This window comes from Apus apus, chromosome 4 (genome assembly GCF_020740795.1).
Source record: "Apus apus isolate bApuApu2 chromosome 4, bApuApu2.pri.cur, whole genome shotgun sequence".
In the NCBI taxonomy this organism is placed as follows: domain Eukaryota; kingdom Metazoa; phylum Chordata; class Aves; order Apodiformes; family Apodidae; genus Apus; species Apus apus.
In genome coordinates this window covers 40,518,709-40,544,531 of record NC_067285.1, presented here as the reverse complement: position 1 = coordinate 40,544,531, position 25,823 = coordinate 40,518,709, and the positions used below count along the sequence as shown (strand labels likewise).

General features: G+C 46.2%; 1 protein-coding gene across 2 annotated transcripts; it reads left to right on the top strand.

The window, feature by feature from the left end:
• Window positions 1-185: 185 nt before the first annotated feature.
• Window positions 186-24,220, top strand: LOC127384763 (alpha-fetoprotein-like). 2 transcript variants are annotated; one of them, XM_051619649.1, is made up of 15 exons: window positions 186-538; window positions 12,313-12,442; window positions 13,880-13,940; window positions 14,154-14,301; window positions 15,258-15,460; window positions 15,977-16,124; window positions 16,479-16,576; window positions 17,158-17,287; window positions 17,841-18,055; window positions 18,993-19,125; window positions 19,703-19,800; window positions 20,962-21,100; window positions 21,994-22,217; window positions 22,916-23,048; window positions 24,043-24,220. In XM_051619649.1, exons 1-15 carry the CDS (start codon window positions 485-487, stop codon window positions 24,085-24,087), a joined length of 1,959 nt encoding a protein of 652 aa, XP_051475609.1. In that variant the 5' UTR covers window positions 186-484; the 3' UTR covers window positions 24,088-24,220. The 2 variants fall into 2 exon arrangements, with proteins under 2 accessions (XP_051475609.1, XP_051475608.1); XM_051619648.1 differs by lacking the exon at window positions 186-538 and adding an exon at window positions 11,759-11,996.
• The last annotated feature ends 1,603 nt before the right edge of the window (window positions 24,221-25,823 follow it).

Sequence of the window (25,823 nt, the reverse complement as noted above, 5' to 3'; positions counted from 1 at the left end):
TTTTGCTGGCTCCAAAGAGATACAGAATTAATATAAGTGATTTCCAGGCTGCATTTATAATTTATTAATGCTGAAGAGAGTGATGTGTCAAGAGAGTAGAGCAGAGTTGAGTATCTGTATACCAAAAATACTTTAAAAGAATTTATTATCCTCCATCCCACCCCCTTTTCTACCATCCCCAGGAATCATCTGTTTCACTCTTGCAGGGTCTGTCAGATTACAGAAAGGCAGCACTGCAGCCAGGCTGCAGCACTTCAAGAAGCCTCTTAAGCCTCAGTGTTGATGGGGTTTTGAAAATCACTTTTAAGGGCTTTTACTCCCATGCTGAGCAGTCTCCCTTGTATTCCTGGGGCTCTCTCTTGCCTGGGCTTTTCCACAACATTTCTCTCCATCTGGGTTTCTTTGTAATGAGGTATCTTTCCTTTTCTTCTTGTAGGGGCTGAGTTCAGAAGGAAAAGGAATAAGCACACCTGCAGCTGTAGCTATGACTGCATGGGTACAAAAGTATTCTTTGACCACTTCAGTGTCACCTAAAAAGGTAGGGAAGCCTCCCCATATTACATGGAACATATTTTAATTTCTGCTACCAAACATGAATAAGGGCATCACATTTCAGAAATGCCAGCTATTATGGTAACTATTAGCAGGGCACCTGTGATCTGTTTTCATACAGCAGCTTTTGTGAGGTTACTTCAAGAGACATTTAGGTTTTACATTACTTCCATTGCAAGTTCTTGTCCCTAGAACTCACCAAAAACTAGTGTTCAAGAGGGGAAATAAAACAACCACCAACACATCCATTTGAAGGCAGACACGATGAGTTTTTTTGAAGGCCCACATCCTTGCCAGTGAACAACTGAGTTTGGGCCCCATCAGCTACAGCACTTGTAGGCATCCATTTCCTGCCCTGTGAAAATGCCCTTGGCAGTTCCACTCCATGTGGTGTGCCCTGGAGAGGCTGACATTTGCTGTCTCTGTCTAGATAAATATAGAAACCCCTTCCCTGGGAGATGGTGAAACAAAGTGAGACTGTGGAAACAGATAAAGACCTAAACCAGCAAGACACTGGTGGCACTGAGTAATATTAGGAATTACACACCTTGTAGTCTGCTCCTGTTTGTGTGCCCCATTTGCCTTCTCTTTCCTGTACAGCACAGTATAATGAATGGATACATAGTTGTCGTTTGTGAATCATGGAATCATAGAATTTCAGGTTGGAAGGGACCTCAAGGATCATCTGGTCCAAGCTTTTTAGGTAATGCTATAGTTTATGTGAGGTGGCTTAGCACCCTGCCAAGCTGAGACTTAAAACCTGTCCAATGTGGGGGAATCCACCATTTCCCTTGGGAGACTGTTCCAGTGTTTGACTGTCCTCAGGGTGAAAAATGTACCTCTTGTGTCCCATTGAAATCTCCCCAAGAGCAACTTGTGCCCATTACCCTTCATCTTTTCCATTTGACTCCTTGTAAGGAGGGAGTCTCCATCTTCCTGGAAGCCACCCTCTAATTAGTGAAACATGAGAAGAGAAGGCTTCAGGGAGACCTTGTTATCAAGGCTAAACAAACCCAGTTTTCTCAGCCTCTCCTCATATTGTGATCTACTGTTACCTCCAGTAATATGCAAGCTAATTTTCACTTTCTCCATTTTCATTATTTTGCATGCCCATGTCTCTCTTATAGCCTCTATAAAGGTTAATAAAGCCATGACCACTGAATCTCTAATACTCACAAAAAGCATTACCATAAACCAAATTTTCTGATCTTTAGAGAAAGCCTGATGGGACCCACACACCCATTTGTTACCAGAAACACAACTTTGACAGCACCAGCCATTAACACTAACTGCTAAGAGTCTCCTCAGACCCTACTCTAAATTAATTTGTTTGCTGCATGTAGATTTCTTCTGCTAAGGCAGAGAAATAAGCACAGAGTCATTAATGCTTAGCAAATAACTCTGCTCAAGGCTGCTCCCTCTGGCCTTAATGTATGGAAATTCCTTTAATCCATGCTTCAGCTTTTCACCTGAACATTTGGAGACATTTATACCCAGTTTATGACAAAGCAAGGAGAAAGATGATGGGTTAGCAAGAATGTTCTTCCAGCTCCCTGTACCAGCTGATGATGCTGATCTCACAGCACTCAGCCTTAGTAAAAAAAAACAGTAGATTGTGTCTGGGGCTTGATAACTTGCAGTGGCTTTGGGCTAGGCTGGATTCCTGGGTTTCTGAAAAATTCTTCTTGGCTACCTTGATTGCATCAGATCAAAGATGTGCAAAGTTTTAAAAAAGTACAAGCAAGCTCATTAGCACCCAAGTTCAAAAAAGCAAGAACCCCACTAGATGCAGAGTGAGCTGTACCAGATTTGGTGCAAGGAAGTCACCGAGGCCTGCTCAGAAGTGCACACATTTTGGTTTGTTAGCTGTGTTAGCAGCCATGGCAAGTCCCCTGCCTTACTCAAAAATGCTGTGCAAGCAGGTCACTGCAAGCTAAGGTTGTGTTGTGTTAAGATAAGAGGGACTGTGTTGTGATAAGATAACTTGTTTTGACATTCAGCCCTGGTGTTTCACTTGGCCAGACCATCACACCCACAGGTGCCGGATAAAGACAAGGACAAGTTGTAAATGTCACCCTTTGTACTTTGTTGTGTTCAGTTCAGTTACAATCTGCCCACAGTGGGATTTGAAACATACATAGGAACAGGAGTGTTTTGCTTAGGAAGTTAAGGGAAGGGTGGGTTGAGGGGTAAGGATTTCAACTTGAGGAATTTCTTGCAATTTTCCATTCCAGACATCAGAGATTCACACCTTACACTCCCATGCTTAGCTAGCACATAGGCTTTTCTTACCAATAAAGGAGTAATTCCCTCAAGAACAGGTCATCCAGGAATCCTTTACCATGTTTAAAGAAGCCACCTCTGTGACTGATCCATGGCATATCAGTCACTGACTGAACCTCTTCAAGAAAACTGGATGGCACTGCCACCCTGCTACCCACATGGTGTCACAGCGCTCCCAGAGAAAAGCCACCCCTCTCTCAGCATCTTCAGTGTCACAGCCAAACCAAGGGGGAGAGAAGGGGGCATGAAGGGAAGAAGTCACAATGCAAGAAAGGTTGTGAGCTTTTATGTGAATTTTTCTGCTGTGCCTGTATTTTGCATAGAGGCCTATAGAGTCTGAAGCAATCCTGCACACCAAGATTCCATCTCTTGGCTGGTTCACAGGCTTTGTTCCTTCTTGTTTCACTCTGTAGTGCCCCAGAAAAATTTACCAAGAAAAAGAAAGTTGAAGACAAAGCAAGATTTTGTGTGCTTGACCTTAGATGCAATAATACTGAAGGACCAACAACATGACTGGCAGCCCACTGATCTGGTCAGCTCCAGCAACCCCTGAGATGGGCTAGGTCTTACAGCTGGTGCACCAGGACAATGGAGAAGAGCCTGGTTTGCTAACACTGGGCTTTCTTGGAGCCCCTCTTGGAAGTGATCTGGATTTGATACTCTGTTGAATGCCAATTCCTGCCTCTCGGAAGGGAGACTAAATAAAAGTAAAGCTTTCTCCTGTGTTGGCATGCTAGGAGACCTACACTACCAGCACCCACATGGACAAGCCCTCCTGGGACACCTATCAATTCATTCCCAAGGCTGGGACCACACAAAGCACTTTCCACCCACACGCCACGGACACAAAAACATGCAGCAGATGTGTCCTCACAAGCCCCGAGACAAACGGGGCTGGGGAGAGGAACACTGCCAGAAAAGCAGGGAGGAAAGCTCTTTCATTCCCAGCCAAGTGACTCAGAGGAACCAAAGGACAAGGGAATGGTTGCCAGCTTCAGGCAGCACATAGGCTTGCGTGGCCTGGGCGTGCTCCCACCTGTGCTGAGCCAGGTTCTCCTGCCTCCTGCTCCAACATGCTCATACAGCCACAGGGGGAATGCTCCCCCAGACAAGGATTCAAGGAAAAACTGTCAGTTCATACCAAACCAAGGGGCTATGCAGAGCACCTCAGAGTGACTAAAAACAAAAAAAAGGGAGAAGCCAGGCATCACATGGGAATCTTTTCATTTCCTCCAGTTAGAAGAATTCCAGTGGGATCCTTTTATCTAGACAAACTACGGCTTGTGTACACCATGTACAGCTTTTCAACATCTGTCAGCAAAGAGGTGTGGCTGGGGAACACCAGAGTATTTGAATACCATGTCAAAAGTTGCCTGTTTTTCATGACACAAGTCATACTCCTCTATGTACTGATAGTCTATAGATTCATAAAGCCTTTTAAAAATTACAAGGTCCACATATATATATATATACACAAACACATATATATAGTCAGTAAACAGGTTAAAACACTGCTTTTGACAAAACATACCCACTCAGGAAATAATCCAGGTCAAACAGAAGTTCACAAATTATTTTGTTATAATTAGTCATTTGCAGGGGCTGAAAAGAGCAATTCTTACCATCATTCTTCCTAGCATTGCCAAATCATGTGAAATCACTTGCAGCAATGGAGTGAACAATTTGGATTTCCTTCCTGTGTTGCCTCCAGGCTGCATACACCAGAAAAGATTTGCTGAACATATAGGTAATTCAGTTTTACATGACATGCCCTGTGCCATGCCTTAACATTACTCTTCTTAGAGTGAATGCTCAAGACTTCACAAGCATAATACTCCCCAAGCATAAAGGAAGGATGCACTTGAATCCTCTATGGGCACCACTCACATTTCCAGAAAACATCATAGTTCAATTTGAAGAAAAAGAATTCTAATATTGATCGAATAATGTTGTATCAACACAAGCAAAAAGGGGATTAATAAATTCTGCTCTCATCAGTAGTAAGAACAAACTAGCTGAGCTCTGGGGACATGCATTTGCACTTCATTAGAAACATCAAATCACTGAATGTCTTGGGTTGGAAGGGACCTCTAAAGACCACCTAGTCCAACCTCCCTACAAGCAGGGACATCTCACACTAGACCAGACCCCTCAGAGCCCCACCAAGCCTGACCTTCAATGTCTCTAGGGATGGGGCCTCCACCACCTCTCTAGGCAACCTGTTCCAGTGATCCACCACCCTCATAGTAAAGAACTTTTTCTTCATGTCCAACTTCAATCTACCCTTCTCTAGCTTGAAACCATCACCCCTTGTCCTATCGTTACATGCCCTGTGACCAGCTCTTCCCCAGCCTTCTTACAGGTATTGGAAAGTGTCTGTAAGGTCCCCCCAGAGCCTTCTCTTCTTCAGGCTGAACAACCCCAGCTCCATCAGCCTGTCCTCATAAGAGCTGCTCCAGCCCTCTGATCATTTTTGCAGCTCTTCTCTGGACATGTTCCAACAGCTCCACATCCTTCTTGTGCTGGGGGCACCAGAGCTGGATGCAGCACTCCAGGTGAGGTCTCACCAGGGCAGAGCAGAGGGGCAGAATCACCTCTCTCCATCTCCTGGCCACACTTTTGATACAGCCCAGGATGGAGTTGGCCTTCTGGGCTGCAATTGCACATTAGTGGCTCATGTCCAGCTTTTGATCCACTAGTACCCCCAGGTCCTTTTCCACAGGGCTTCTTTTTAGCATGTCTTCCCCCAGCCTGTATTGATAACCCTGGGTGCCCCAGCCCAGGTGCAGGCCCCTGCACTTGGCCTTGTTGAACGTCCAGCTTGTCCATGTCCCCCTGGATAGCATCCTGTCCCTCTGGCATATCAACCACACTCCCCATAGAATCATAGAATCATAGAATCCTAGGGGTTGGAAGGGACCTCGAAAGATCATCTAGTCCAACCCCCCTGCCAGAGCAGGGTCACCTAGAGTACATCACACAGGAAGGCATCCAGGCGGGTTTTGAATGTCTCCAGCGAAGGAGACTCCACAACCTCTCTGGGCAGCCTGTTCCAGTGCTCTGTCACTCTTACAGTAAAAAAATTTTTCCTGATATTCATCTTAAACCTCCTATGCTCCAACTTGTATCCATTACCCCTTGTCCTATCACTGGTCTTCACTGAAAAAAGCTTAACTCCATCGTCTTGACACTCACCCTTTACATATTTGTAAACATTGATGAGGTCCCCCCTCAGTCTCCTTTTCTCCAAACTAAAGAGACCCAGCTCCCTCAGCCTTTCCTCATAAGGGAGATGTTCCACTCCCTTAATCATCCTTGTGGCTCTGCGCTGGACTCTTTCAAGCACTTCCCTGTCCTTCTTGAACTGAGGGGCCCAGAACTGGACACAATATTCCAGATGTGGCCTCACCAATGCAGAATAGAGGGGGAGGAGAACCTCTCTTGACCTACTAACCACACCCTTTCTAATACACCCCAGGATGCCATTGGCCTTCTTAGCCACAAGGGCACACTGCTGGCTCATGGTCATCCTCCTGTCTACCATGACCCCCAAGTCCCTTTCACCTACACTGCTCTCCAGCAGGTCAGCCCCCAACCTGTACTGGTGCATGGCGTTTTTCTTCCCCAAATGCAAAACTCTACACTTGCTCTTGTTAAACTTCATCAGGTTTTTCCCCGCCCAAGTCTCCAGCCTGTCTAAGTCTCTCTGAATGGCAGCACAGCCTTCTGGTGTGTCAGCCACTCCTCCCAGCTTGGTGTCATCAGCAAACTTGCTGAGGGTACATTCTGTGCCCTCATCCAGGTCGTTGATGAAGATATTGAACAACACCGGTCCCAGTACCGACCCCTGAGGGACTCCACTAGTCACAGGCCTCCAACTAGATTCTGCCCCATTGACTACAACTCTCTGACTTCTTCCTTTCAACCAGTTCTTGATCCACCTCACTGCCTGATCATCAAACCCGTACTTGATCAACTTATCTACAAGGATGCTGTGGGAGACGGTGTCAAATGCTTTACTGAAATCAAGATAGACCACATCTACCGCTCTACCATCATCTATCCACCTAGTAATTTCCTCATAGAAGGCTATGAGGTTAGTCAAACATGACTTACCCTTGGTAAAACCATGTTGACTGCTCTTGATGACCCCCATCTCCTTGATATGTCTAGAGATAGTGCCAAGGACAAGTTGTTCCATCACCTTTCCAGGGATGGAGGTGAGGCTGACCGGTCTATAGTTACCCGGGTCCTCCTTCTTGCCCTTCTTGTAGACTGGAGTGACATTTGCTATCCTCCAGTCCTCAGGCACCTCTCCTGTTACCCATGACTTACCAAAGATGATGGAGAGTGGACTAGCAATGACCTCCGCCAGCTCCCTCAGCACCCTTGGATGCATTTCATCCGGACCCATCGATTTATGGATGTCCAGATTATGCAACTGATCCCTAACCCAATCCTCATCTACTATGTCCTCACCTATCTTGACTACTTCTGGGGTTATATGAATCTGGGGCTCATGGGAAAAGCCTGCAGGAGTAAAGACAGAGGCAAAGAAGGCATTCAGCACCTCTGCCTTCTTCATATCCTCTGTCACCAGGGCACCCACCTCATTCAGCAGTGGGCCTATATTGCCTCTGGTATTAGCTTTGTTGGCTATGTATCTGAAAAAGCCCTTTCTACTGTCCTTAACCTGACTTGCAAGGTTAAGTTCCAAGGAGGCCTTAGCTTTCCTAGTTGCCTCCCTACATTCCCTGACAACATTCCTATATTCCTCCCAAGTGACCAGCCCCTCCTTCCATGATCTATAGATTTTCCTCTTCCACTTGAGTTTCCCCAGCAGTTCCTTTTTTAACCACGCTGGTCTCCTAGCTCCCCTACTAGATTTTCTACCCATTGGGACACACTGATGCTGTGCTTGCAAGAAGTGGTCCTTGAATATTGTCCAGCTATCTTGAGCCCCTTTACCTTCTAGCACTCTGTCCCATGGGACTTCCCTTAACAATTGGTTGAGGAGGCCGAAGTTTGCTCTGTAGAAGTCCAGGGTTCTGGTCCTGCTGGAAATTCTGTTCCTCCCACACAGGATCCTGAACTCCACCATCTCGTGGTCGCTGCAGCCAAGGTTGCCATTGACCACCACTGCTTCAATAAGGCCCTCCTTGTTGGTGAGCACAAGATCCAGCAGCGCTCCTCTTCTAGTCGGCTCATCCACCATTTGCATTAAGAAGTTGTCATCAATGCATTGGAGGAACCTCCTAGACTGTGAAAGGCTGGCTGTATAAGTCTTCCAGCAGATATCGGGATAGTTAAAATCTCCCATGAGGACCAAGGACTGCAGTTGTGAGGCTGCTTTCAGCTGCCTGTAGAAAGCCTCATCAACTTCCTCATCTTGATCAGGAGGTCTGTAGTAGACCCCCACAACTGTGTCACCCATACTACCCTGTCCTTTAATTCTTACCCACAGAATTTCAACTCGCCCCTCATCAGCCCCTGTACAAAACTCAATACATTCTAGTTGCTCTCTCACATAAAGAGCAACTCCACCACCTCGCTTCACCGACCGATCTTTCCTAAAAAGCACATAGCCATCCATGGCCACATTCCAGTCGTGTGAGCTGTCCCACCATGTCTCTGTTATTGCTACCAGATCATAACCCTTAGACCGCACACAGACCTCTAACTCTTCCTGCTTATTCCCCATGCTGCGTGCATTGGTGTGCAGGCATTTCAGGAAGCAAGTAGAGCACATCGGTGGGACTAAATCCTCCTTAGCCCATCCTCCTACAGGCCCTGGTATGTTCCTCTTGGGCTTGTCCCTAACAGACCCAGTTTTCTCCCCTTCCCCCTTCACATCTAGTTTAAAGCTCTCTCAATGAGCCCTGCTAAGTCCTGCCCCAAAAGCCTTTTCCCCCTCTGGGACAGGTGCATCCCACCCGCCACCATCAGGCCAGGTGTCTCATAGAGCAGCCCATGATCAAAAAAGCCAAAGCCCTGCCTTTGGCACCAGTCTCTTAGCCATTCGTTCATCATTAAACTCTTCCTGCTTATCTCTCCACCCATTCTTGCAGGAGGTATGGAGGCAAACACGACTTGTGCTCCAGACCCCCTAACTAGCCGTCCCAGGGCCCTGAAGTCTCTCTTCATTGCCCTTACATTTCTTGTAGTAATTTCGTCACTGCCAACCTGAAAAATCAGCAGTGGGTAGTAATCAGATGGATTTACCATACTAGAGAGTTTCCTTTTAACATCTCTAATGCGAGCCCCAGGGAGGCAGCAGACCTCCCTGTGGGATGGGTCAGGTCTACAGATGGGCCCCTCTGTTCCCCTCAGAAGGGAGTCTCCCCAGCTTGGTGTCATTGGCAGACTTGCTAGTGGTGCTCTTAGTGCCACTGTCAATATTATTAATGAGGATGTGAAACAACACTGGTGCCAGCACAGACCCCTGAAGAACACCACTTGTCACCATTTTCCATCTGGACATCAAGCCATTGTCTACTACACTCTGGATGCAACCATCCAGCCAGTTCCTTATCCACACAACAGCCCCCCCATCAAACCCATACCTCTTCAACTTAGAGAGAAGGATGTTGTGGGGGACTGTGTCAAAGGCCTTGCAGAAGTCTAGATAGATAAGACATGTAGGCCTTCCCTTGTCCACTGATGCAGTCACTCCACTGTAGAAAGCCACTAGGTTGGCCAGGCAGGATTTGCCCCTAGTAAAGCCACGCTGGCTGTCCTGAATCACCTCCCGGTCCTCCATGTGCCTTAGCATGTCTTCTAAGACAATCTGTTCCATGAAATTAGCCTAGTTTGAGAATGACAATCAAATGACTGAAGCCTACCAGGACCATACAGCAGCCTAAGACACAGAAACCTTCTTCTAAAATTGGTGAACTACAAAAAGAAAGATCCACCTCACCTCTCTGCTCTGTAATCCTCATAGCAAAAAGCCTATAAGGAAGCAACTGCCTGGGCATTTCAAGAATGCTCTGAGCATCCCCCACCAACCATCCCCAGCTGGTGGGAATTCACACCTCCACACCCTGAGGGCAAACAGCTGCTTTTAGCTCTATCTTCCCCTTGCAAGCTGGTTTCTAAGGAGTTCTGGAAACAGCTGTGTCCTCAAGAAGTGTAAAACCGACTAGGTCAGCACGGTTTCTGTACTTTGAAGGACAGTGAGGACTCTTAACAAGGACCTAAGCTCTTCATTTGATCTCATTTCTAGTGTTTGCCACGCTCCTTCTTTCCAGTTAAATAATATATGTATGTTTCCCTCCTGCCAATGGAAGGGTGCTCACCGTAAGTAGGCACCTGGCCATCCCAATACTAGCAAGGATTTTCAAATTAAAATGAAAAGTAGTTCATCCTCCTGCTGAGCATGGAAAAGGGCAGTGGAGAAACTGAATTTAAAGGATTTTAAATGCAGCAGCCAAGTGCAGCTTCCAGAAATACTTGGGACACGACATTACACATACATCATCTCTGAAACACGCTCTTCTGGCCCAGGGAAGAACCTTCTCCACACACACAGCCTCTGTGTCTCTGCTTCTGCAGCTCCACCTGAAATGATACCCCCCCACACCTCTCTCATGGCTTATAGTAACAAGATTATATTCTGAGAATGAGAAGATCAGTGTCACAGAATCTTAGGGGCTGAAGGGACCTGGAAAGATCACCCAGCCCAACCCCCCTGCCAGAGCAGGGTCACCCAGAGCACATCCCACAGGAACGTGTCCAGGTGGGTTTGAATATCTCCAGAGAAGAAGACTCCACAGCCTCTCTGGGCAGCCTGTCCCAGGGCTCTGTCACTCTCACAGGAAAGAAGTTTTCTCCCATGTTCCAGTTTGCACCCACTGCCCCTTGTCCTATCACTGGACATCACTGAACAAAGCCTGGCTCTGCTCTCCTGACACTCACCCTTTACATATTTGTAAACATGGATGAGGTCACCCCTCAGTCTCCTCTTCTCCAAGCTCAAGAGACCCAGCTCCCTCAGCCTTTCCTCATCAGGGAGATGTTCCTCTCCATCATCTCTGTGGCTCTGCCCTGGACTCTCTCAAGCAGTTCCCTGCTTGAACTGAGGGGCCCAGAACTGGACACAATATTCCAGATGTGGCCTCACCAAGGCAGAACAGAGGGGGAGGAGAACCTCCCTTGACCTACTAACCTCACCCTTTCTAATGCACCTCAGGATGCCATTGTCCATCTCTTCCCTTCTCCTTCTGGGAAAAGGGGAGCAGGAACACACTGGATGGTCCCCAGGTTGTCCCTATGGGGACTCTGCTCTGGGGCTGCTGCTGAGTCCTGGGGGCTGGAGGGAGGAACCTGCAACTGGCAGACATGAGAGAGTTCCCAAACATGTGAGGGAATTGCCTTTTTGGAAGCAGCTGGAGGAGAAAAGCTTTCTCTGATCTGCTCCTATGGACTTAGTGAGGATAATAAATGTAGAAAGATGGTCCATAACCTCCAGTTTTCTTTCTTTCAAGTCCATTCCTCTCCTTCCGGGGGGGCGTTTTAGTTAACAGTGTGACAGGGCTTGTCCCTGTCCTCCTCAACAGATGTGGTTACACCTTATGTTGCAGCAGATCTTTGCTCTGATGACCACGCTGCCAGCTTCTCACTCCCTCTTCCCTTCTGATGCAGTCTCATGTGGTAACAAGCAACCCTCATTGTCTTCCTGCAGCACAGATCAAAGACTATTCCCATTTTCTCTCAATAAATAAGAAGCTCTGTCTTTGCCTCTTGCTTCAGACCAAACACAAGCATCCTTGCCCCACTACCTCTTAGTTACAGATACCTGTGGCCCTCTAAAGCCATTCTATCTCCAAAAGTTTGTCATTTTTTTCATGCTGATGCTTACAGGATACATTTTTAAAAGTCATTAAAATAACTGTATTTACTGGAATTTTTCTCTTCATTTTGGAGTTTTGTTTCAAGATTCAGAGGCATTTGGATGGCAACTGTTAATGCTGCAAAAATACTGTAGGGGGTCCTTAATTCAGCCTTTTCACCGTGACACCCTGGGAGCTGAGACAACTTGTTCAGCAAGGAGGGATGCAAAAAATATCAGGTTAACAGCTGAACTTGGGATTTTTCAGTCAACAGTGTGTTACGAAGGCATCTTCTGCACAGCAACCACCTTTGAACAAATTTGTAAGAAGGTGAGATGAGTATGCATGATAAAAGCCCAGGGAGTGTTTAAACTTCTTGTTTGAAGTGTGATAAGTTAAAAATGTCTATTTGTCTGTATTTCAGGGGAAAAAAAAAAAAAAGAAAAGAAAAGAAAAAGGAATGTACAAGGATTTGCAACATGCTGGTCACTTCATCATACTGAGCAAATAATGGCATGTCTAATTATTGTGGGAATATTCCCAAAGGGCTAGTTATATATGACACTAAAAGGGTTTTAATTAACCAGAAATTGTTTGGGAGAGTATAAAAGTAACCCTTCCCCTTAATTCTTTCTGCCTTTCACAGAGGAACCAAGCCCAAGCCAGGGCCCTTGCCAAGACACCTGACACTATGAACTGGAGAACAACCATTTATGTTATTTTATTGGTGAGCCTGACTGTAGCCAAAGCCCTGCCTAGAAGTTATCAGGACATAGGTAAGAATATATGTTATAATTTTATTCCTTTTCTGTAATCCTGGTGGCTGCAGCTTAGCATGCATGGTTATTTGGTAGCTCATGTTGCCACTGGGCATGTTCTTATGGGTCAAAGCTACACAACTGAATTGGATCTGGCTCAGTTTTTTTATCAGCCTTGGATGTGTTGCTTCTCTATGGCTTGAGAACTTGTGTAGATTGCAGGACTGTCAGTGGTTCCTGGGAGTAACTCTGTTGAAGAGCAATTTAATCCCCAGGGATGTGGTTGCACCACTGCTTTTAGGTACCCTAAAAACTGCTGGAGTACAGCCTGTGGTTGTTCCAGCCTCCCTCTGCAACCTGAGGACTGGAGACAGAGAAGTGCAAAGAGAGATGTGCCCTCCAGGTGGCTATTCAGGGTAGCTAAGTCACACTGCTGCTTTCCTCTCTCCTCTGGAGGGGTCTCACTCTCTCTTTAACCACTCCTTAAAGAGCCTGTGATGACCACACTTCTCTCTCAGGTTAAGTGCCTCAAATGAGACTGCTGAAAATCTCAAATAAGGTGGGGTTCAGATAAGCCAATATTTTTTTTTTTCATCTTTATAACTTCCCAATGCACTAAATGACCCAACAGTGTAAAACACAACTGATGTTTGTTTTAGTTATTTCAGGCTATGATCTCAGTTGAGACCACTGCATTACTCAGAGGGAGAAACTCTCTTATTTCTCTGATCCTTTTAATACTGATCCCAGCCCTACTAACATGAGGGTCAGACAGTAACATTTTGATTTGGGAACAGGCCCCTTATTTTAAAATTAATCTCTCAGAATATTCTCTGGCAAAGGAGGGACTCAAGAAATTTCTTGCATGAAGATTTGACTGTTAAGAAAGGCTCAGTGGTAGAGGAAAAACACTTGCACATAATCTTCACATAGACTGGCCACATTTGCTTTCCACTGGGCCAGCTCATGAGAGGGACAGAAGGATGCAGGTCTGTGAGTTTTTTGAGGACCTTTGCCTACCAGTGTAGTCCTCATTTTATCCTTTATCTTTTCTGCACAGAAAATCTTTCATCAATAGCTAAAGAGTGGGCAAGCACACCTTTAAATAGCTACGGCAAGGTGTTTTGCAAGGCCCTTCTTTAATCATGTGAAGTGCATCACCAAAGTAGCTGAACACCCTCCAGGTTTAAGACTGTTCCTCCCCCCAACACTTGAGACAAGCAGGGAAATTATATTGGCCCAATTGTAGTGTAGGTCAAAGAGTTCCACAGCCTCATGCTTCAGTCACATAGGAAGTTCAACCTTATGCCTTCCTACCCGAGTGCTAGTACCCCAGGCACTGAGTTATCTAATTATCTTTCTCCAAGACTCCAGTACTAAAAAAAAAAAAATGTGTAAAAGTACTTGATGAAGCATTTATGAAATGTTTTTTATTCAAATTATCTTGTTTTTCAGAGGGAAAAACCAGCATTGGGCAACGCTTTTCTCAGCTACAGGAGAACAACTTTAAAGCCATGTAAGTTGTCCAGGTAAAGCGTCTACTTGCAAATTTGCTGCCACTGAACATTCCTGTGTGGAAATGAGGATGTTCCATGGGCCAAACGCCCACCCCTGCTGCCAGCTCGGCCCAGGGGGACGCCAACCCTCCCACTGTCCCCCCTGTGGAAGTCACAGAGTTAGCTTTTAGGCAGCCAGGACCAGGTTTAATGCCGTTGCATTCTCCTCGCAGCGCCACCATCATGTTTGCTCAGTATGTGCAAGGAGGCACGTTTGGCCAAACAGTGAAAATGGCTGAAGATGTCACAGCCCTTGCCAAAGGCTGTGCTGCTGCTGCTCCTGCTGCTGCCAGCGACAGCCCCGACTGCCTGCAGCCTTTGGTAAGCACAGTTATGCTTCTCACGTGGCAAACATTTCCAGAAGTGACTCTCAGTTCCTACAGCCCGTTACGTGTTTTTCCAACGAGGTGTGAATACAGCCTGAAGGGACCTTCTTCATGCACAAGTCTTTGGCCTTACTGACCCTCTCGTTCTCCATCTGTAAAGCATCTTAAGATACATGCAGGAAAACAAAGCCTCTCTCCACATCCCACTCCAAATATTGCAGCCTCTTTTGAAATCCTTGACCTGTACCATTCTAAAAGATGGTCAAAAGAGTTGTGCTTTCAGGGCTGGTGTAAGAAAGCTGAGAAGAAGCCAGATGAGATATTTCTAGCAAATGTGATGTTTATAAGCTTTTGCTCCACTCCATTAGTTCATGGTCCTGGTTTCTGATGGACTCTGTTCCAACAGACTTTTGTAGCTGGCAGAAAGAATCCTGAAACAGCAATGTCAGCCTGCTGTGGCTCATTTCTGATTTGTCAGGCACACTGAAACAGTCCCTGTGTTAAAACAGCTCCCAGCTGAGGTGTGACTGACATCTGGGCCTGAGCACCACTGCTTGATGAACAACAAATGAGACACTTTTCACTGGATGAACCTGACTGCAACTAGAAAACACTGATCCTGCTGTGCTGCAAACTGCAGCATACAAATCATCTTGATTGCTAGAAAGAAAAAGGTCTAAACAATGTTCTAAGTTCAGGGTGTTTGAAAACCATCCCACTTCCAAGTGTGTCTTGGCATAGCACCAGGTATCAGAGTTTGAGGAATGATCACTTAGAGGTTCCAGAGATAGGTCTGGTTTTCACTGCAGTGAAAGCAAGAGGTGATAAAGAGAGAAACTGTGACTTCATGCACAAACTCAGGGCTTGTTGGCTGAAAGCAGCCCCCTCAGAGAGCTCAGAAGAGTAAAATGGAACCTGCACACAAATTAGCTCTTCTCTGATTTTTCACAGGACAAGATTTTCCTCGATACAATATGCCAGGAGGACAATCTTCCCAGGTTTACTGGCTGCTGTGCTAAAAAGGATCCTGAAAGAAACGACTGCTTCCTCTCCCTTAAAAATGCATCAAGAGGGTTCATTTCACCTTTTGAAAGGCCAAACGCTGAAGCTGCCTGCAAAAATTATTCACAGCATCAACATCCATTGACAGCATAGTAAGTAAATACAGTTGAGCCTGGAGGCAGCAAATGCTGTATCAACCACAAAGTTCAATCCAAGTTGCTCTGTAGTCTCATGCTGATTTTTCTTTCCAATGTGAATTATTTGTGTAATTCATCAAGCTGTAATTGTCACTACATGAAGCTTGTTCTGCCACCTCCTGCTTTGCTTACAGGTCCAAATGGCAACCAATACCTGGCCTGTTTTATTGTGGTCTATGGAAAGGACTCATCTGAAACCAAGGGCCTCCCTTTAATCCTAAAAAAAACAAGCAGAAGTTTCGATGCCTCCAAGCCAGAGCTGGCAGGGTTTTTTGACACTGCAGTTTCCAGGAAAACATCAGGCCCATCAGAATTTTCCAAGATAAAACACTGCAATGTACAGCTTATCATTATGACAGGAAAACAATCCTGTTGATTAGCTCTCACTGTAGCATAGAGCAGACGCTGCAGTCACCCTGCTACCTCCTGCATCCACTCCGAAACTAAAGCCATTTTTTCTCTGGCCTTCAGTTTTATCTACGAGGTTTCCAGAAGGCATCCTTTCCTCTACGCCCCGACAATCCTTTCTGTCGCTCCCCGGTACGAGGAGATGCTGAAGAGCTGCTGTGGAAGTGCTGCAGCCCCGACTGGTGGCCTGGAGGAATGTTTCCGGAGGCAGGTATGCCAGCCTAGGCTTTCGGCTTGTTAACGTGCAAGCAGCTAACCCAAGAGCGAAGCAGAGTTCCCAGCCATTTATTTTCTCACCACCTGAACCTGATATTAAAATTCACCTCGATTCCATCCCCTCTGCTAAGGACACTGACCTGTTGTCTAAAAGGGTTCTGGTTTCTTTTCACAGAACACTTTGTAAATGCTGGTGACTGAAGCAGCTGGTTCATGTTGCAGCTGGGACAGCATTTTTCTTTCACTGTTGAAAAATCCCTGTTTAAAAAAAGTCACAGCAAGCAGCAGTTCTAAGTGTCAGGCACTGCCTTTTTTTCCACCCTCATGATCTGCATCTTCTTTCTACCAGGCACCAAAGGTGGTGAAACCAATAAAAGAGGATGGCCTGAGGCAGGAACACACCTGTGGAATCTTGAAGAAGTTTGGAGAAAGGACCTTAAAGGCTCTGTGAGTCTTCTCCATCTTTATCATTAGATTGAAATTAAGCATGGATGTTGCACATTAGCTGTGGGTGGCTTCACACCTGCAGGTGGCACAGTGACCCCAAATACCGACCTTTTTGTATGCAGGTCACTACTGGCACCTAGCAAAGGTGACAGATGAGGAGCACCAATTTATGCATGACAACAGTCACTTTCTCCTCACTCACTGTCCTTAGCTTTCAAACTCTAAACCCAGAGTCTGAAATGAATGCATGTCTCTGTGATGGAAGTTAGAGTGATTGAGAGCAAAAAAAAATATAAAAAAAATACAACTCTCTCAACCATTTTGGACACAAGATTGCTGCTGCAATTTCATGCTCACCTACCTCATTTCTTTCCACCACCTCACACTGCAATTCACCTGGGATCCTTAGATAACTCTGAAAACCTCAGCAATTGGCTTCAAGGGACATGTATTTCTTCACTTCAGTGGTAGCAGGGAGAGACAATCCCTGAGCAGTTTGGATACCCCCTCCACAGGAAGGTGACAGTAGCTCTCAGAGCCTCACACTGAATAGAAGCAATAACTGTTTTCCTTCGTTGCAGGAAACTTGTTCAGATAAGCCAAAAATTCCCTAAAGCTGATTTTGTTAGTGTTAGCAAACTTGTGGTGGACATTGCTAACATGTACCAGGCCTGCTGCCGTGGGGACATGCTGGACTGTATGCATCAGAGGGTAAAACTCCTTTCATATTCCTGTGCTTGCAGAAATGGAATGTGGAATTGTGAAATGGAATTGTTGTTTTCAGGTCTGGTTTTGTTTTGTTTGTTTTTCCCTTCTCTGCTGTGCTGATTGCTCTCCAAAACTGGACTTTCAGTCTAAAAACCTGGTTGACTTTCATAGAATCATAGAATGGTGAAGGTTGGAAGGGACCTTAAAGATCATCAGGTTCCAACCCCCCTGCATGGGCAGGGACACCTCCCACCAGCCCAGGTTGCTCCGAGCCCCATCCAACCTGCCCTTCAACACTGCCAGGGATGGGGCAGCCACAGCTTCCCTGGGCAACCTGGGCCAGGGTCTCACCACCCTCATGGTGAAGTCCTCTTCATCTGCCAGATGTCTGTTGCACAGCTTAAGGCAGTCACCTCTTGTCTTTCGGATTCACCTTCTCTGTCTGCAAAATGGAGATAAAACCACTGATTTAAAAAAAAAAAAAGAAAAAAAGAAAAAAAGAAAAAAAAGACCAAAATCTTTTAATTGTTTAATTTTATTTTATTTTGCTTTACAGGAGGAGATTCTACACTACGTCTGCACCAACCAAGACATCCTATCAAGCAAAATTAAGAAGTGCTGTGAAAAGCCTCTGTTACAAAGAAGTGAATGCATAATTAATGCAGAAAATGATGACAAACCTGCAGACTTGTCCCCCCACATCAGGGAGTTTATAAAGGACAAAGGAATATGTGAGCGTTTTGCCCAGGAAAAAGACACACACTTAGGCAGGTAATGTGGGACTTGCCCTGCTCTTCAGTTTTGCTCTTTCAATCCTGGGGTCTCAAAAGATGACAGCCTGGATGTCAAAGCCCAGCTCATCAGCCTCTGAGTTGTCTGCTCTGTGAGCAGAAGGGCATGGGACACTGTGCAAGTGGATCTTAGAAAAACACCCAAGGTGTAGGATGGGAACAAGTGTAGGACAGGGCAGAGTTGTTCTTGCAGTGACAAAAACTGAAGAAAGGCATGTGACATCCATGTGCTACCAGTTCTGATCTCAGCCCCAAAATACAGCTTTGATACACCTCTCAGTGGGAATTAAAAACCAAGTTTTTTTAAGTCAGACTCATGTCTTGGTCCAAACAGGATTAGTTCATTTCTGTCCCAGCTCGGTTCCTTCCTGCAATAAAGCCCTGATCCTACCTCTAGGAACCTTGGGCAGGAATGCCAAGGGCTGCAACAGAAGCAGCATTGAGACCCAAAGACAGAGAATTCACTTCAAATAACACACACCAGTTTATGAGAAGTGCTGCTAATTGCTTGGGCATGACTGCTGTGTAGGATGACTGCTTGAGCAGAGCCCATCTTTCCAGTGTCTGCTGAGAAGTGGGTCAGTTGCTGGAAATTATTTCATTATCATTATTTATCATTTAGATAGGATTAAAAAGAGAGGAAAACCCCAAGCCCCAGGAAGCTCTGAGCTGTGCCTGCCCCAAGCTCACACTGAGCTGGGACTGTCACTTGCACAGGACTTGCTCAGGCTCCTCAGTCAGTCACATTTTGTTTGGGTTCAGTCCCAGGCTGAGATGCTGTGAAACTCTTCCTCTTCCACTGGGCATCAGACAAACCCATCCCAAAAGCAGCCCCTGCTGTCCTTACTATCCCCCCCCACCTCTTGAGGGCAGTTGTCTGGGCTTACCTCTAATTTCTGACACTCCACATGTTGCAGGTTTCTGTATGAATATTCCAGGAGACACCCTGAATTTTCTGCTCAAATGCTTTTAAGAATTGGGAAAGGATATGAGGACCTCCTGACAGAGTGTTGCAGACCTGGTGCTCCAGATGGCTGCTGCAGCAGAGGGGTGGGTGCTGTTGGGCTTCACACACCACACTGATGGATCCAAAGGTCTGGCCACATGGCTTGTGCTGGAGAAATAGGGAATATCCCTGTTCCAGGTCCAGAGTGACTACCCACAGCTGCTGGAACAAACCCAGCAAATATTGCAATTCTGTAGAACCCTCATAATCTTCAGTTGTGAAGCAGTTTAACATGGATAGATAAAGATGCTGGGGATGGGATGGAGCTAATATTTCTCTGAGTCCTGCTCTCTTCTGGGCTCTCTGGCAGTGCCAAGTGCCCTCCTGGAAACGTAAAAAGGCACTTATGCTTATTGTATCAGACATTGCTTCCATCAGGGATACAAAATGAAATACTTCAAGGAGACTGGATGTGGGTATTTACCACCTTCAGGCAGTTTATGGAGGTTTCAGGCAGATGAAGACTTTCTAACACAACTACAAATGGGTGGCATAAATCAGGTGGGAGGTAACTAAAGACACCCAGGCCTTACTGTGAGGCACTGGGGCCTTCTGTGTTCCCCCTGAGACAATGACTCCTCCAATTAACTTTTCTTTTCTTTTGTTTGTTTGTTTTTTCAGGAGGAAGAACTGAAGAAACATATTTATGAAACTGAAAGTGTCATGAAGACAAGCTGTGACATTTACAAGGAGAAAGGAGATTACTATTTCCAAAACGAGTATTACCCTTTTATGTGCTTGCATTATCCTGTCCAGCTGGGCACAGTTCAGGCTGGAGTCAAGGCAGGGGTGTCAAAAAAAGCTGGGCTAAAAGACACCACTTGAATATTTGGACCAATACGTGAATGGCTTCCAGGATTTTTAATTTTCCCTCTTTTCCAAGACAATGTTCTGGCCTCTCAGGAATTCTCTCCTTAACCCAACTCAGGAAGCAAAGTGACAACTTGATCCATCTCCCCACCCGTGTTTTCTATGAATTTCTAGCTGCATTTTGAGCTCTGAGCTCTAAGTTAAGAGTCAGAAATTTGGCCAAAAAGACAGGTGCTGTGTCTTTTGCAAAAGACTTTACTCTCTCCAGCTCCTGCAGCAGATGTGAATATTAACAATTTTAACAGAAATCTGCCTACACCAGGGATAGCAAAACCAGAGCAGCTGAACCCTGCACTATGCTTAAATGCAACATGCAGGCACAAGCCTCCTGGAGGAACTTTGGCCCTGATTAGCAAAGCTAATGAGCATGTGCTTAACTTCAAGTATGTGAGCAACCTCAGTGAAACCTCTGAAGTGCCTGTGTACTTAAAGCTCTGCTTCAGCTCACCTCCTCTGGGGAGGTGTATTGGGCTTTTTGCACTCATGTTTGATCTTTAAAATACCCTTGGAACTAGAGGTTACCAACAAACCTGGTGGGCTGCCTCTTCCTGTTGTATCAGTCATTTAGGTTTTCTTAGCCATGATGGCTAAAATAAGCACAGATTTTTAAGAATTAAAAAATGGTGAACTTTTTTGAGCTTATCATCTGCTCTCCCCTAGCCTGCCAAGAAGTCACTCGAGTTCAGTTTTTGCTCTCAGACAAGCTCCCTGCACTCCCAGGGGAATGAGCAATGCAGGAAAAATATCTGTACCATCTGGTAAGATGGGACATACAGCTGGCAGTGTTGTCCTTGATTTGATTTGCTTAACCTGGTGAGAGACTGCTCAGAAAAAGAAATTATCTCAAACAGACAGTAGCTGCCACTTGCCTTCCTGACTGAATGAACTGAGTCCTGTCCTGGCACTGACACCTGCTCCCTGTGGTTTGGCTGGAGCTTTAGGCATGTGAGGGCAGGTACTTGCTCCCGGCTGGAACAAAAAAACCAATACCTAATAAATTATTGTTTCAGGCTTCTCATGAGCTTCACCAAGAAGATGCCTCAGCTGACATCTGCAGAGCTGATCAAATTCACCAAGCAGATGACTACAATTGGCTCCAAATGCTGCCAGTTGAGCCAGGACAAGCTGCTGCCTTGTGCTGAGGAGAACGTGAGTATTTTTCTTTCTTACCTTGGTCCTGCTGGAAACTTGGCCACAAATTCTGCTGCCAGCAGGGTCTGAGAGCTGGGAGCACATGTAAATGGGGAAAAACTTTCCCTGAGCTCCTGAGCTGACCTGAAGATGTACTTCCATGCCTGAAGAAAGCAGGACTGAGCATCACTGAAGTTACCACTCCAGGAGGCTGTTGGCAGTGGCTGAGGCAGGTCAGAGCTGTGCAGCACAGGCAATCCAGCCCTGCAGCTCATGATCCCTGCTCTGAGCCCATCCTTTCTAGATGCCTGAAGATGTTGTGCCCTATGGAAAGGCTCAGTTTTGTAGAGCTCTGCCCTAAGAATTCTCCAGGCCCATAAGCCAAAGTACTTGAAAATCAGTCTCATCATAGAATGGTTTGGGTTGGAAGGGACCTTCAAGATCATCTAGTTCCAACCCCCTGCATGGGCAGGGACACCTCCCACCAGCCCAGGTTGCTCCAAGCCCCATCCAACCTGTCCTAGCCTGTTCTTCAGCCACCCCTTTGTACAACACCACGTTTACCAGAGCAGCTGAGCATACCCCCAGAAGCCCTGCTGCTGAGAACACAGCAGACACAAGCACTGTTTCATAAATGTCACATCAGTTCTATGCTCAAAAGACAGTCCCTTTAATGGCCTGTGCAAATTTATTCTGAAAAATCTGAGCCAGTTTTGCACTGACAAAACCCAGCATTCATTAGAAATATAAACTTAGATCTATCTTAAAAACAAGGCTTAATTTAAATTCTGGGATATTTTCTATGACTTTACTAAGAGCATCATGTATTTCAGGGATTTTTGAAAATTAAAAAATAGTGTATATATCTTTTTTTTTTTTTTTTTTTTCCTTTTTCACTTCTCTTGATAAAGATGGATCTTGTGCTTGGAGAAATATGTAGAAGACACCAGACTGATCCTATAAACCCAGGAGTTTGCCACTGCTGTAGTAGCTCCTATGCTCTCAGGAGACCATGCATGGGGAAACTGGAAATTGATGAGAATTATGTGCCTTTATCCTTGACTCCCGATCTGTTCACTTTCCATGAAGACTTGTGCACAGATGAAGAAGAAAAGTTACAGCACAAGAAGCAGGAGTAAGACATGCCTGTTTATTTTCTTCCCCCTTTGCTTCTTCCCTGGCAAGGCTCACCTTTCCCTTGCTTGCTCTGCCTGGCCTTCAATATTCCATGGAAAACCAACCAGATGCCCCTCAATCCCTCTTCCCAGGTCCTTTTCTCTCCTCTCCCACTAGTCCCAGCTTCTTCTGCCAGCTGGTTCAACCCGTATTTACTTGCCTTAGACTTGAAGTCATTCTCAGAGGTGGAGCAAAAGGGATGGGAGGCATTTCCAAGTGCAGCACTGCATGACCTCCAGGGGCTCAGAGCCGCCCAGCCCACACACTCCTTCAGCCTCTGAAGCTCTCTGGCGTTTGGTCACCTCGGTCAGAGCAGACTGACGTGCTGCCTGCCCCGGTCACTGCAAGAGAAGGAAACCTCTTTGGCCTTGAACTTGTGCCGCAGCGACCCCCGCCTGTCCTGGGCACCCTGCAGTGCTGCTCAACGCCACAGCAGCCCCTCTGCACGGCCTGGTGGTGGTGGAACAGCTCCAGAAATGAGCACTGACGTTTGGTCTCCCAGGGGAACGGGGCTGCAGAGACCTCTCTGGGTGGTGAACCACGGTGGGAAAGCCGCGGGAAGGCAGCGGGCAGTGACAAGACAGGGACTCCAGCTTGGGAGAAGTGCTTCCCAGGCTCCCCCGCAGCCTCACGGCGCTGCCTTTGCTTTGCTTGCAGGATGCTCATCAACCTCCTCAAGTACAAGCCCCAGCTCACCCAGGAGCAGCTGAGCGCGGTGACGGCGGCGTTCGCTGCCATGCGGGAGCAGTGCTGCGGGGAAGCCAGCCCGGAGGCGTGTTTCACCAAGGAGGTACCGCTCCTGCCCACCCCCCGGGAGCACAACACCCCTGCCCCCCTGCAGTACGGCCAAGAGAGGACATTGCTCCATCAAGCAGCAGCAACAAAGCCTGGGTAGCCAGAATCCCCGCAGTTACATTTCCAAAGACAAAGGTGGCTGCCTGCAGAAGTAGATGGAGCAGTTGAATGAGCACTAGATAACTTCTCTGATTAGCCTGGGGTTTGCTGTGCAGCAATTTGTAGGGACAGAGCTCAGCTCCAGCTCTTGCTGCTGGGGAGTGACTGGGCCTTGCACTGCTGAAGGAGGTGGGTGAAGGGCTTTCCCTGGCTCACAGTTCCTAACTCAACTTCTCTTGAAAAGTTCCTCTGCAATAGGGAGAAAAAGGATGTATTAAAATTTTAGGTCATTTTCCCTGTTTATTCTCCCTCTCCCTGTTTTCCTCTTGCTTTTCCTATGATATCTGAGCTCACCGAACTTCATACCACAGAACAACTTTGGCTTCTCTCTGCCCTCCAGTAGATCTGCTTTGGTCTACTTCTTATCCCTCTCTCTTCTGTGTATTCCTTAACTGAACCTTAACAAAACATGCACCACCCCTGAGCCTTGCTCTGCCTTCTCCCAAGTCTTTCCCTTTCTTCACTTTAAATGCTAAAATAGAAAAATCCTCTTTTATTACTCAGAAATTCCAACCTCCAAACACTCCTCCCCCCCCAACCAGCACATCTCCAAAGAACCATTCTATGAAGTTTTTCTAACAGAACTGTATTTCAGTATTTTTCTGACAAATACCAAGTCTTCTAAGGTGATCTGAGCTGAACAGTGAAAGCACAAGGTGTGTGCTATGTACAGAAAATGCACATTAAACACAGTGAGATCTGCAGGTGCCCCCTGCACACAAGATCACCAAACATCACTTCCTGCCACCACATTCATTTCACTCATGCACACATGGAGCATCTTCCTGTTCCACTGCTGCTCACAAACATCTCTCTTTTTTTTTTTTCAGGGCCCAGAACTTATAAAAAGAAGTGAAAAAATGTTGTCAGCATAAAGAGTTTGTGTAGCACACTGGGAGACACTTGCTGAAGGACAGGAACTCACCCCATCCTGGCAGTGAGCATCTTTGTTTGTTTTTTTTCCTAAATGTTGATGAAGCATAAACAGGAGCATGTGATTTTGTCCTAGAGGAGAAAATGATGTCGTGTCTCTTCACTCACAAACCTCAGGGAGTCCTGAGGGTTTACACCAGCCCCAGTTCTACCCCTCTCTGGCAGAACTGAAGAAGGAGGTGCCTCAGGATAAACCCTCCAGTTCCCACAGGGACCCTGCTGAGCTGTGGAACCAGGAGCCTGGGTTGCTGGCAGAGCTCAGCTCTCCTGATGATTAAACTTGTGCATCCATTATATTCAGATGGGGGGAGAAACCTGCACACAAACTTCATACCTGGCTCCTGGCACTTTGATCCAAGATAACCAAGGCTCTGTAAGCTTTAAACCAAAAGTAACTCAAAGCCATCTGAAATCCAGAGGGAGGTGCATCACCTGGTACTGGGCAGCAGATGAGTGGTTAGGGAAAGCACTGGGAGGCTGCCACGTGTAGACTGCAGGTGGTTTGACACACAAACAGCTTTTGGGGTTTTGCTTTCTTTTTACATTAAAAGAAGTTAGAATGCACATTAAAAAAAAATAAATCCTAAGTCAAAAGAGTATGAAGAAAGAAATACTTGGGCTGGAGTCAGGTCCTTTTGGTGGCCATATCTGGTAGTAGTTACCCTGGGAGTGTTTCAGGTGAGCTGCAAGATAAAGAAACGTTTCCCAAACAAACATCTCATAAAATGCAAACCCAGCTTGAGGCAGTGCCATCAGAGAGGTTTGAGAGCCAGACTGAAGAGGTCAGGCAAACTGACTCCCATGAAAATCCATCCTAGATTTCCTGCTAGGCAGTATTGTCTGTGGAAAGGATTGGCTGGGTTTGTGGCTGACAGCAGGAGAAAGACACACTGCAAACCCCTTTGCAACATTTTAAAATTCAAAGTCATCCTGCTGAATTAGAGAAATAGCCCAGAAAAATCCAGCTGTGTTCCATGGGGAGAATTTTAACATAGGACACAGGTATGATTTAGCAGCTGCAGTGCAGGAAAACTGCTCCTTAGGGAGCTGTGTGGGTAACAATGCTCTGAACCACACATCACAAGCTGACCAAGTCACCAGTGCTTTGCTGCTCGGGTCTAACTTGGTGCCTGGTGTGTGAGCAGAACAACAGAGAGGACAGGAAAACCACCTTTGTAATCCATGGCTCATGGTTTCTTTTCCTCACCTCTGGCAAGGACTGGAACATGAGGACAAATCTTGGGTACTTGGCTTCCAGAAAATGTTTCCCTGAAAAGAGATTAACAGTAACAGGCCATGATCCACAAACCAGGAAAGCTAAAATAGCTTGGGATTGCCTGGTTTAACAGGAAAGGCTGCAGGAACTTGGAAGTCTTCATATACCAAAAAGGACTCGATCCCAGGATAAAAGCAGCCAGTCAATGCCCAAGAAGGAGAACAAAACACCAGGATCAACTGTCTGGGAAAGGTGGGGAGCTGACAGGGACACCAAAACCTCAGACAAGCTTTACCCCCAGGGATGTTTTCCACACCAAACCCATGATCAGGTGGCCATCTTGGGTTCCTCATTGCACTGTGTTTGCTTAGGCATTTATGTTCTGATTCAGATCAGTCTTCTGGAGTTGGGGGGTGGTGGGTTTATTGGGTTGTTGTTTTTTTTTTAAATTCAGTGATGACT